The sequence below is a fragment of the Corapipo altera genome, unplaced genomic scaffold, assembly GCF_003945725.1.
Source record: "Corapipo altera isolate COAL_440 unplaced genomic scaffold, ASM394572v1 181, whole genome shotgun sequence".
Classification (NCBI taxonomy): domain Eukaryota; kingdom Metazoa; phylum Chordata; class Aves; order Passeriformes; family Pipridae; genus Corapipo; species Corapipo altera.
The window spans coordinates 872076-884480 of NW_020884999.1; the positions used below are offsets into that span (position 1 = coordinate 872076).

General features: G+C 47.4%; 1 protein-coding gene and 2 non-coding genes across 3 annotated transcripts; all 3 read right to left on the reverse strand.

The window, feature by feature from the left end:
• Window positions 1-94: 94 nt before the first annotated feature.
• Window positions 95-7515, reverse strand: CCT6A (chaperonin containing TCP1 subunit 6A). Its single transcript, XM_027666820.1, has 14 exons — window positions 7346-7515; window positions 7016-7079; window positions 5904-6038; window positions 5137-5310; window positions 4938-5041; window positions 4167-4277; window positions 3509-3668; window positions 3198-3280; window positions 2694-2790; window positions 2257-2404; window positions 1213-1346; window positions 998-1100; window positions 615-687; window positions 95-442 (listed from the first exon to the last, which is right to left on the reverse strand). The coding sequence occupies exons 1-14, from the start codon at window positions 7477-7479 to the stop codon at window positions 370-372; spliced, it is 1593 nt and encodes a 530-aa protein (XP_027522621.1). The 5' UTR covers window positions 7480-7515; the 3' UTR covers window positions 95-369.
• LOC113958572 lies at window positions 4414-4549 on the reverse strand. Its single transcript, XR_003531559.1, has one exon. It is a non-coding gene; the product is annotated as a small nucleolar RNA SNORA15 (small nucleolar RNA).
• On the reverse strand, window positions 5436-5567 carry LOC113958573. Its single transcript, XR_003531560.1, has one exon. It is a non-coding gene; the product is annotated as a small nucleolar RNA SNORA22 (small nucleolar RNA).
• Window positions 7516-12405: the final 4890 nt, after the last annotated feature.

Genomic DNA, 12405 nt, shown 5'->3' on the forward strand with positions numbered 1-12405 from the left:
AGCAGGAATCAGGAATACAGCCCATCACTGCTGGGAAGGCAGGAAGCAGAATGTTCAGGAGGAGGTGAAGTTTGAAAGAATCACAACACATAAAGCACAGAACAGAACAGTTTATTGGGTAAAAATGAAAGCAACTGCAGCCGTACACTTCAGTGAAATCAAAAATAAATAACTCATTTTTAGAGCCAAATCTTTGATTAAGTTGATAATATTTTGAGTGGCCATGTTTACCAAAGGGGCTGCCCCTTATGGCAGAGTGACTTCCATTGCTGGGAATCCACCAGGGCCAAGGATATGGCCATCAGGGGGGGATTCCTTGGAGACATTCCAGACGACTGGAGGTGCCACCATCCCACCAGCAGATCCAACTCAGCCTTTCAGAGAGGACATCCCAGCTCGCATGATTTCATCCACCAGGAGAATGTTGCTGGCAATCACCGTGCTAGAAACAGTAAATAAATACTGTTAGAATTGCCATGTTGACATAGTTCAAGAAGACAGAGGTTTATTTTCCTGTTTCCAGGCAGCTTCCTCTGTCTGGGATATCCCAGTTCCACATTATCATTTAAATGATCAGCCACTGCTGTTTCAAGTGGAAATCCTGTAACCCTTACCATGAATGGAGCAGCTGCTTTTTGACATTGTAATTATCCCAGATTCCAGCTGCTGCAGCCACCATTGGCTCCCCTACAACAGAAGCGGAACAATCTTTAAACACAGTTCACACAACAAAGTGAGACTTTCTGCTGACATCTGGTATCACTCAGTACCTCCAACACAGTGTTACCCCGTGTTTTATCTTCACTAAAAACCCCTAAACCAGAATGCACTGCAGTACAACACCCAACTGCAGCAACAGGACACCCGCCAAGGCTTTTGTGTAGCTTTTAATGGAAATGGGTAAAACTTTCTGCATTCAGAGCAACTTTGTTCTTCAGAGCTGAGCCAAGACGGGTTCTTTACTAGAGCATCACCCCACTGTTCAGGAAGTCCTTACCAGTGTTCAGATCCACCCCAGTGAGCTGCCCTGATTCCACGTGCTCCGTCTGAACCTTCACTAAGGTCTCCTGGGGATCATACCCGGAGTTCTGAGCGAGAACCTGGGACAGAACAGACTCATCACTTCATGTTGTTAATTAAAGAGCCCTCCAGCAGGAAAAGCAATGGGTCTGCATGTGCTTTAATGTCACTTTATTTCAGGAACTTCTTTACCTTAGGAATGATGAGCAGAGCATCAGCAAAAGCCTGAACTCCAAGCTGGGCTCTTCCTTTCACGCTGGGTTTATGCTTAACAAGAGCATTAGCTACTGCCACCTCCAGTGCCCCTGCTCCTGGAACCACACACCCTGCAAGAGAAAGCTTGATATCAAACCAAAGCAAGCACCTACTCCCGTTCAAACAGTTCATTTTCAGTGCACTTTGATCTCTTCCTTCATTCTTAAAAAGGCAGCTTGTCCCTGAGCAGGTGAGTAATTACACAGCTGTAAAATACTTGTAAAATACAAGGTGGCAGAGCTGTAACTGTAACTTGGAAACTACAAAGTGGCAGAGCTGTAACACTCGGTTTGGGGTCTGATTGCAGCGGTACCAAGGAGGGTGATACAGAATTCCCTAATTCTCCAGTGAGATTTGTTGCCGTGGGATTTAGGTGCTGAAAAAATCTCTGGAGCAGTAAATTAGGGGTGAGATAAGAAAGGGTTTATTTGCCAAGGCACTAGATGTTACAAGACGTGTATGTGTCCCTGTGCCCAAGAGGTTACATTTTATAACATCATCCATCCAATCCCAGATGTATCCACCCCGTGGCCTTTTCTCTGGACCGCCCCGGGTCCACCCCCTTAAAATGGGTCTGGGGTGCATTTCGGGACCCTCCATTCATCCCATCTTCATCATCATCAGAGCACAAAGGGTACATAGTTACCTAATTCTTGACTTCACTCTGTGGTTTAGGCCCAGATATGCTGTTCTGTCAACTGTCTAGGCCTTGCCTTGACAAAAGACTAAAGATTTCTATTGGATTCAGGAGTAGGGCTGATATAGGGAGCATAGAATGGGGTAAGAGGGTTAGGGAATGTATAAACAAGGGTGCTACAGGGAAAGGGATAGGGACAGGGACAAAGAAGGGAAGGTTTCTGCTTTTCAAACCTACTTACAAAACTTACAAGTCTTACAAATACTAAAAAATAAAAAACCATTGGGGTTTAAGGCATCAGATTCCACAGGAGATCCTTCCCATCCCTACCAGAGCAGACTCACCGTCCTCAATGGCGTTTTTCACGGCTCGCAGCCCGTCCCTCACGGCGTCCTTGATCTGGGTGAGCGTGTGCTTGTTGGGGCCCCTGATCAGCAGGGTCACGGAGCGCGGGTTCTCACACTTCTCAATGAAGGTGTATTTCTCTTCACCCTGCGAGAAACAGGGTTGTGTATCCCTGTCAGGCACTTTGCTTTATCCATTTGTACACTGAATAAAAAAAACCTGGATGTGTTCATCAGGTTCAGTTCTGCACTAACAGCACTTCGAGAAGTGGTGAGAACCAGCAGGATCTTTTTTTTCTCTTTTTTTTTCAGTTTTACAGGCAACACTAAGAAAATACACCATGACCAGAGCAAATACCCAGGCAGACGTTCACAGGGATGTGAAATGCCACCAGCCTTTAATTCAATACCCCAGCACAGCTCTTGGTTGTACTCACCAGTGTGTACTCATAGACGAGCCCTGCGTGCCCCAGGCAGTCAGGAGTGAGATCCTCCACAGAGTTCATGGCAGTGCCACCACACGCCAGGGTCAGCCTGGCACAGAACACACACAGCTCAGCACTTGCTTTGTGGTCAGTAAAACCTGAAGTCCCTAACATAAGGGCAGTATTTTAGCATGCACGACACACTTCCTAGGCCTGGAAGAGTTTGCTTCTGTTCGTCAAAGAGCTCTTCACAAAAATAAGTTTGTAGAATTAAGTCTCTTTTACATGTGAAGCATACTGAGAGCTCAAACTCCCCCATCCCTCAGTGTGCTGAACTGACCTTTGTACACACCTACAGTGTGTACAAACTACCCTGAGTTACACCAGGAGGAGCTGGACAGATTGAAGGGGACTTTTTAGTTCGAGTTCTTGACGTTGGATTTAAGCCAGACTTGACTCACTGTCCCAGTTTGGAAGAGGAGGTTATTTTACCCTCTCCTTTCCCCAGGAACTGACCTTTCCATGTTCCTCCTTTTAGCTCTCCGCAAAGCAACGATTCCTTCTTTTGCAAGTGCATCCAAGGAAAATGGGTCGATTCCCTGGAAATGAAGGAAGTGACCATCAGGATAAAGAAAAAGCTAAAAACACCCACTCTCAGTCTGTCACTAATGAGTAATTTCTTCCTCAGGGCTCACAGAGTATCTCAAGTAGGAACTGTACACACAAATTCAGAAATACCAGCCTAAATTCAGGTATTTCTGTACCAAGTGAGTCAAACAGCACATGGTGGCCAAGAAACCAATTTTTAGTTACACCCTTCATCTCACCTTCTGGTTGATCAAAACAAATCCTTTATCTGAATCGCCACAGACTTTTCTTTTCAAGTCTATGATTTTGTTCACTCTGTCTTCAATGAACTTTCGTTCTGCTTTCACCAACTTCTCCCTCTCTTCAGCACTTTTATAGAAGAATCCAGAGCTCACCTCTCTGAAGGAGAAAAAACAAACCACTAAAGTAGTAAGAAAACTATCCTTTCTGCTGTAGAAACAAGCAGGAGGGTTGATCTTTTCAGCAACATTCTAAAGAAATCAAATCAAAACAAACAAGACCCCCCTCAACCCAAACTGCTCTTCCTGCTCTTTAGTTCAGAGCTTTTCCACTACAAGAAATAAGGCAGACACTTGAAACTAAGAGAACTCTGAAGTGTTTGCTGTAGAATATCCAATTATGCCCAAGAAAGGAAAGACTATCAGCCTTTCCTCAATGAAACAACAAAATAAAAACCACTACAAAGCTCAGCCTCTCACAGACATTATTTCATCCCCCAGCTTCCCCTTTCCCAAAGGGCTGCAGAAGGGGCATCACCTCTTCCCTTTCACCTTCCACACCTGTGCAGTCCTTTTGGTTGGGATTTAAGCACAGGTTAATGAAGAGTCCTTAAGACATGAGCACTTTCTGCTCCTCACCTCGCTGCTGTGGACTTACGTTTTCTCATACTCCAGAGACACATTGCAGGTAAGGATATAAGCATCTTCCACCCTTTTCCTCATGTCAGGATGGCGAGCACCATGATCCAGAACCAGCCCCCTGATCAGCCTGGAAGATTAAAAAAACCACATTTTGTGTGTCAATGGATGTGTAGGAAGATATGAATTCCATGGAAGTGCAGGCTACTCAGAGAACTGCCAGAGCAACTGGTCCAACACAAAGTTGTGTTGGGAGTAAACAAGGATTGTGTATTCCCCTTCCAAGGGCATGCCCATTCCCATATGAAAAGCACACCAAGCAGAGTGAAAAAGGAATTTGCTCTGGCATGGTGTCTGACTGCATTAGCTACTGAGGAAAGCTAGTGCAGAATTCAGCCATGCCACTGAGGAAAATACAAAGCCTATGGAATATCCACCTAAATACCACAAAGCAGTTTCCATTTATCAAATGCTATTTTGCATTTAACACATACAAATCTAAAGAATAACCAAGCCACAGACACGATTACTGAGGTAAAAAGTCTTTCTGTTGTGTAAAAGCTTAAGCCAGCGTTGCTCTTTGCTATTCAAAAATTTTATCAGGGAATGAAGTTCAGTGACTGACAAACTTCTGCTGCTGAAGTATTTATGGCTGAAATCTCTATTTCTGCCTTTCTTTCAGCCCTTCCCTACTGATTTTTCCAGCAGCAGCCCAAGTTCTCCTAAAACGAAACCAAGACCCCCCAGACCACTCAAACCTCAGGGAAGCTCACGGACACTCCTGACTCACGTTGTGTCAGTCTCTGATTTGTGCTTCATCTCCATGATTTCCACCATGTAGAGGTCAATGGGCTCATCTGGTTTTCTGACTGTCAAAACAGAATCTACGACAGCCTGGAACAGAAGGGGGGTGAAATGGTAACAAACCCAGCACTTTAATATCCCTGGAGCTCCTCACACAAAGGGGCAGAGGAGACCTGTGCACTCACCTCTGTCAGGATGTCAGCAAGCTCAGCATGAACTTTAGTACGGAGGGATGTTCTGGCAACGTCTATGAGGGTCTCCCTGTCCATCTCCTTGGTCACTTTGACCTGCTCCAAAACTTCAAGTGCTTTTTCCTTTGCAATCTCAAATCCTTCTGCTACTATTCTAGGGTGCAAACCCTAATGCAAGGGAAGAGAAATCATCAGACAACTGAAGACAAAATGGTACTTTTACAGAAATAGAGCCTGTGGTTTCAATATTCCATGCAGTGTAAAACACAGGGAATATGCATGCTGCAAAGATTAGGTGTTCTGTCCTTCTGAATACATATAAAAGGAATGCAAATCCTTTCAATGCAGAGGAAAAGTACAGATTATTCTAGCACAGAACTGAAACCAAGGGAACTACAAAGCACACTTGGGTGTTCGCTGTGCAATGAATGTCTGCTCATAACTTATAATACCCAAAAGACCTGCCCTCAGGGAGGAACTCCTTTTAACACCAAGAAGTGTTTTAATGCAGATAAAACAAAGTAACAGAAGGTATCAGACAAAACCTTATTAAAAGTTACAGTATCCATAATAAGTGGATTTGATTTTGAACAAGTCTTAAGTCATCCTCTCCAGCTTTTTCCCTTTTTACAACTTCTGTGATGCACTCTCTTTAAGCAGAAATATCCATTTATGTTTCACTTGTATTAAACAAAACAAGCTGCAGGGTCTCAGTGAAGCTTTTAACTCGCCCACCTACAACAGAAACACTGCATACACACCTCAGAAATATAGAGATCTGCCTGCTTCAGGAGCTCCCCAATGATCAGGACATTTGAGGTGGTGCCATCTCCGGTGATGTCATCTTGTGCTGTTGCTACTTTTGCTATCAAGGAGGCCGTGGGGTGTTGGATTTGCTAGACAAAAATAAGAAGCTGAGCAGGAAGTCTCACTGCACTGGTACACAAAGCAACAGTCTGAGATCAGCTAAAGAAAGTATTTAAGGACTTGGTGATGTTTGAATGGTTTATGTCAATTCAACATGTTTCAACTAATAACGTCATTTAACAGCAACAGTTGTAAGTTGATGGAATTTACCCTTTGTAACACTATTTCCCCCTTTATATCATGCATCTATACACAAAATATTGAGTGCTCAGAGCCAAACTAGTCCTCAGCTCACTGTGAGCTTGACAGAGAAAGGATGCACCACCATCACATCCAAGCTGCTGCTGGCACTAAATCCACCATGTTCAGAGGTAATTTATCAATCTCTGCATCATCAGTGCTGTACACACCCTAATTTGTTTGGTATGCACTTGCTACTAACTTGCTACTTCCTTGATTGGTTATTTTACCCCTTATTATGAAACCAAAGAACATTCAGTGAGTTTGTCTCTTTGCAGTTCCTCTGCTGAGCAGCACATTTGGTGTTGGAGCCGTGAGCACCGTGCCTGTCTGTCCACTCTCCACAGCCACCACCCAACTTCAGTTCACTTCGAGAAGTCAGTCTTTTGTTGTAAGGCACACACACACCACTTGGCATCACCAGAGGGTATTTTAACAAATTAGAAGCCCACAAACCTACAACAGTATCCACATTTGAAAAGCTTGGTGCTTAGTAACTGTATTACAGTGAGATAAAACCCAATGGGACTATTTATGGTGCCGTTTAGCTTTTCATCATTGTTTTCCTTACACTACTACCTCTAGCATGAAAGAACTCATTTTAGTTCTTTCCCTTCCTCCCAAGGGACATTTCGCTCTCAGTGCACAGGGGCAAACACCACGGTGGTGGCCGTGGTCCCCCCTCAGCCACAGGCACTCACTGGCACTACCAGCAGGCTCCTGCCTCCCTAAATCCCCTGCCCGGCGAGGCTCAGCAGCAGCTCACCATTTCCTGCAGCAGCACGTTGCCATCTTTGGTCAGCTTGATGTCTCCGGAGCCCGACACGAGCCTGCGTGGGGGACCCGCAGGGTGAGCGGCGCCTCGGCCCCGACACACGTGTGCGGCCAAGGGCCCGCACGGCTCCCGCCCCACCCATCCATCCACCCATCCATTCATCCACTCGTCCATTCATCCACCCATCCAGTCATCCATCCCTTTGTTCCCCTCCGCACGTCTCGGCCCTCCCGAGCCTCCCGAGCCTCCCCCCTCACGCCTCCCCTCAGCCCGTGCGACCCCCCCCCCACAACCCCGCCCGCGGGGGGAGGGTTCCCTCACATCTTCATGGTGCCCTTGGGGCCCAGGTTGGTCCTCAGCACGTCCTGCAGCCCTCGGGCCGCGCTGATGTTCACGGCCAGCGCGGCCTGGGCGCGGGCCACCTCTGCCTTGGGGTTGAGCGCCTTCACCGCCATGTTCCCCGCTCTGCTCTGTGCCGCGCGGGCGGGGCAGGACGGGCACGGGCAAACCCCGCCCCTTCTAGAACTCTCCGGGCGCGCTCATTGGCCCTCCGCAGCACCAAGTGCGTTTCTATTGGCTGCGGCACCTGTCGCTCCGCCCGCCGCGGGAGGGCGCGAGGCGGAGTGGGCGCAGGCGCGGCGCTCATTGGCTCGCCGGAGCGCCGGCCGCGTTCCTATTGGCTGTGGCGGCTGTCGCTCCGCCTGGCCCCGCCCCCGCGCCGCCGCTGAGGAGACGGGGCCATGAAGGGGGAGCGGGCGGGCGGTCACTGTATCAGGGTGTCTGAAACGTCTGGGTCATTCGGTTCTTAACCCGCGCTCTCATGTCGCAGACACCGCCAGCAGCCTCGCAGAGCTGTGGGAATAAATAATTGAACCCGGCGATTTAACATTAGACCGGTGGAATTAATAGTTAAGCGGATTGGATTAATAATCAGAATGGTTAAAATGCAAGGTTGAGGTTGATTAAAACTCGTCTTCTCATAACACAGAAGCTGCTGTGTGGGGCACCAGAACCTGTACAGGCCCCAGCACAACCCCTGTACCCAGGGCATTTCTGGCCTGAAACCCTCACAGGGGTTCCAAGGATGGGGATGATCCATCCCAAGGCCAGAGGTTTCCCTGCGAAAGAAAAACAGAAATACTGTCAAGGCAACCTTGATGGGTGCTGAAGGGTTTACCCTACGTGGCCTGTCAGGGCTCACACCTTGAGACACTGAAATATTTGTGTTTTCGGGCTATGAAATGGAGCACAATTGAGTTTCCCTGGGGAGGAGCTTGAGAAGAAGCTCCTGCCATGGTTCCTCACACCCCTGTGGGTACAGATTGCACCAAGTTTGGAGCCCCCATTGCCTCGTCTGGGCTTGTACCCCCAAACAGCCATCGGAGCACCTGCCAACATCACATGTGACACAACCCTCTTGTGATTTCAAGTATTGCATAAAGAAGATGCCTGGCCCCAGAATAATCCTGTCCTGGCTGCAGAGTGTCAGGGACATCCAGGTGGTTCCTGGTGTTCCAGCTGCTCCAGAGGGTGCTGAACCACATCAAACAGGGACAACTGGCCCCCAGGCCAGGATTTTGTCAGTATTTGGTACAGAGAAGACAAAGACCCTTCCCCAGCTCTCACCCACCAGGTGTGACGCTGCCCAGAGAAGCTGTGGCTGCCCCATGCCTGGAAGTGTCCAAGGCCAGGTTGGACAGGGCTTGGAGCAACCTGGGATAGTGGAAGGTGTCCCTGCCCAGGGCAGGAGTTGGAACTGGATGGTCTTTAAGGGTCTCTTCCAACCTAACCCATTCTGTGATTCTATGAAATCTCCCCCACTCCATCCCACTTTTTGCAGCAGGGAGCTCTGGATGCAGCCCTGGACACTGGGCCTTGGCAACCCACTGGGCAGTGATGCAATGAGCCAAACATGTTTTCATAACCACTTCCAGGAATAAAGTCTGAGCCTGCTGCTGGGCCCAGTTTTGTTGCACAGGAGTTTTGGGGGAGCTTGATGGAAGCAGTGTCAAGTGTCAGGGCAGCCTCGCTGGGTTTGGCTGTTGGCTGTGGCAGTTGCTTTGGGTGAGGATCCCAGTTTCCAGGCAAAGTGCCATGTTGTGCAGGACAGGAGGACTCCCATGCGTGGCCTGTCTGTCTGACTTGGCAGCTCTGGAAGGGACTAATATCCCTGGAGCTGCTCATATCCTTGGGGTGCTGGTTTTTAAAAGTTTTAGGTGGAGCTGGTGTTTGAACATAATTCAACACAGGTTTAGATCCCTTTTGTTTAGCTGAGCAGTGCGCATGTCTTGTGAGATATTTTAATGCTGACTCTAGTAGAGCAGCTGGGCTTTCTCTTCTGTTGTTGTAATCATTAGAAATAAACATTAAACATTGCAAAATGCAGGAAATCACACTTGGCATTCCGTTATTGGCTCTGGAACTCCGTTGAAGTTTTGTCTTCACTTCACTGAGATGCTGCTGGCCTGCTGAATCCATAATAAAACAAAATATCCTACCCAGCTCCGAGAGGGTGCAGTGGGAATATCTGAGGTGCCTGGATGCAACGTCCAGGTAAAACACCTGGATCCCCAGCTCTGCTCTCGATTCTGTAGCCCCCAGGTCACACATAAATATTTTGCTGTTCTTGCTTCTCTGGTTTGTCATTTTTCTGCCTGTTCCTCTCAGGGCTGTTCTCAGCAGAGGGCAGCCTTGTCAAACCCATACTAGCAGGCTTGTTATATTTTATGTTTTCCTTGCTGATGCCTGTGGAAAGGCAGGAATTATCCATCCTAAGCACCTGTGCCATGTGGGGCTGGCTGCTGGCAGGGATGTGGCCATTCGCCAGGCAGGTTCAGGTTTGTGAGGGCAATTATTACTGCAGGAAAAATATAGTTGGAATTTTAGATGTTTTTTAATGGGGAAAAAAAAAAGGTGTTTTCAAAGACATTCTAATCCTTTATGCAGGTGGTCTCTGCTTTTTTGTACGACTGGAGAGGTTCTGTAGAAGTCATGTACAAGAGTTGGGTGCTGTGCTTGTATCAGCAGTCACACATCCACAACCTGTGCTTTTCACTCCTGAACATCCTCCTAAAGCTTCCAAGCAGAGCTCTGTGTGTTTCTTTGCTGGATCACATGCCTGAGGATAGCTATTTCTCATGAGCATTTTCACATTAAATGCTCATTTTGCAGCATTTTTCAGCCATCAGGACAGTCTTTTCTTCCTTTTTCAGTCTTAGCTGTAGTTGTTGAATTGTTCTGTGTATTTGGTTTTAATGTGTAGTAAAAATACAGGGCAAATGCTTATTAGACTCAAATTGTCCTTTGAATTCAATGGATTACACCAGATTAGAATCAAAATATTTAACTGAATTAAAACCAACACATCTGTTAAACTAATCCAAATAAAGGGAATATCCTTCATGAAATATTCAGCAGCAATTCTCTCAGTCAAGCCATGCACTGCTTATCTTGGCCAAAAACCCCTCTGAGATTCTCAGTAAAAGCCATTTCCTTTTATCTTTATCAAGATCTGTTTTCCTTTAACCTCATTCACAGAAATGATTTCTAAATCTGCTTTAAACAACATACTGTCCTGCCACGATAAAGCTGACAAACAGGACTAGACTGAAGGGTGATTGGTGTCACTGGTGAATTTTGCAGCAAAGGGGCTTGGTCCCATTTTTTCCTGACACCAGAAGTTACTGACAGATGCTCCTGTCCCCAGATGGTCGTGTACTGAGAACCTCTGAAAGAAATATAAAGGAAAACATGTGAGGAGAGGCAAACAAGGTGATTGATTTTAATTAGCACGTGTAGTTTGGAGGGGCAATACTGCCTGGATGGCAATTGAGGTCATGCATAGAATGTGACTGGTGCATCCAGTGGTGCAGAACAGTCTGTCAAGATGGGCAGCAGTCACAGGACTCTTATCACAAGTGAACAAAAATGGCTACATCAGCTAAATTCGGCTTTCTTGACCTTGAACAGCTTCTGGGTTGGCACTCTCCTGTTTCCTCACCAATACCCATAGCAGTGTCAGAGGGAAGCTCTTCTGTGGGATCTCAAACACGAGCACAGGGAGGTTCTGCAGTTTTGCATTGCTTTTGACAACACTGCATTTGGGGACACAAAACAGAGCCTTGTTATACGCTGAAGTTTTCATTTTGCTCCGTAGCTTTTGATGAGCTTTGATTTGATTTGTGGAACTTTGCACAGCGATGCTTAAGCCAAAAGGCAACACTGAATCAGCTCGCAACCCCTTTCATCTCTCCCTCAGCCAAAGAGAACAGTGTCCCTGCTTTGCCTCTGATTTCATGCCAAGAGAAATTCCTGACTGCTGCCTGTCGGAGCCGCTCCTCGGGCTCATCCCTGTGCTCAGACCCCTCTGGTTGTCCACGCCCATGGCACAGGATGAGGGGTGAGCGAGCTCCCCATCGTGCTGGGGTCTGGCCAAGCCGTGCCTACCCAAGCCGGGCTCAGCGGCTCCTCCCCCGACGTAGGAAGGTTACACCTCTCCTCCTTTCCCTGTCAGCGAACAGCTGGACTTCTCTGGTTACATGTGTGCAACCATTTCAAACAAACCACCCGGGCTGGCTTACTCAGCACGTTATCGGAGCGTGATTTACAAAATGCGGCTCCCGTCCAGCGCAGCCCGTGCCGAGTGTTTGTGCGACTGAAGGTCTCAGCTGATCCCTTCTTACCCTGTGCAAGCCAAGAGGTTTGTTTGCAGCGGCGGCAGCGGCAGCCACGGCCAGTTCAATACCGTAAGTCCCTGGGATCTTTTCTCTCGGTTCGTTTGGTTCTCAGCTCTGTAACACTGTATTTTTTCCAGCATAGGAAACGAAGGGTGTCCTGTGCCGGGGCCGTGCCCCGCGGGGCACAGCAGCAGCGTGGTGCCTGTTTTATAACAGCAGCATGAATGAATGATGCAATCGTGCAGGGGGGGAGCACCATCATTTTGTCAGGACAGGCGAGAGGGGATTGGAGAGCTGGGAGGTGTCTGTCAACATCCATCAGGTTCCTGCTGCCCCTTTTCAGCTACTTTTTACAAGGTGCTTCAGTGAGTTCACTGTGAGGCACTGCTGTTCAGATAATAGTGCACAGCTACAAACAGCACATCTCTTGGACTGCACACAGGTTTGTATCACTGCCTTTACAAACTGAACAGAAAACAGCAGGTTAAGGACTGAATCTTTATATTCTCACCCTGAAAACCACTGCAACTCACAGTTATGGGTGGATGGGTTGAACTTTTAAAACTTGCAGGGATAAAACAGCCATGATTTGCTTAAATAAAACTAATCTGCTTAAATGTATCACTTTTTCTCTAAAGCTTTCAAAGCATGTTGTTAATTCTGAGAATCACCTCAGCACAGAAAAGCTGTCATTATATTATTCCT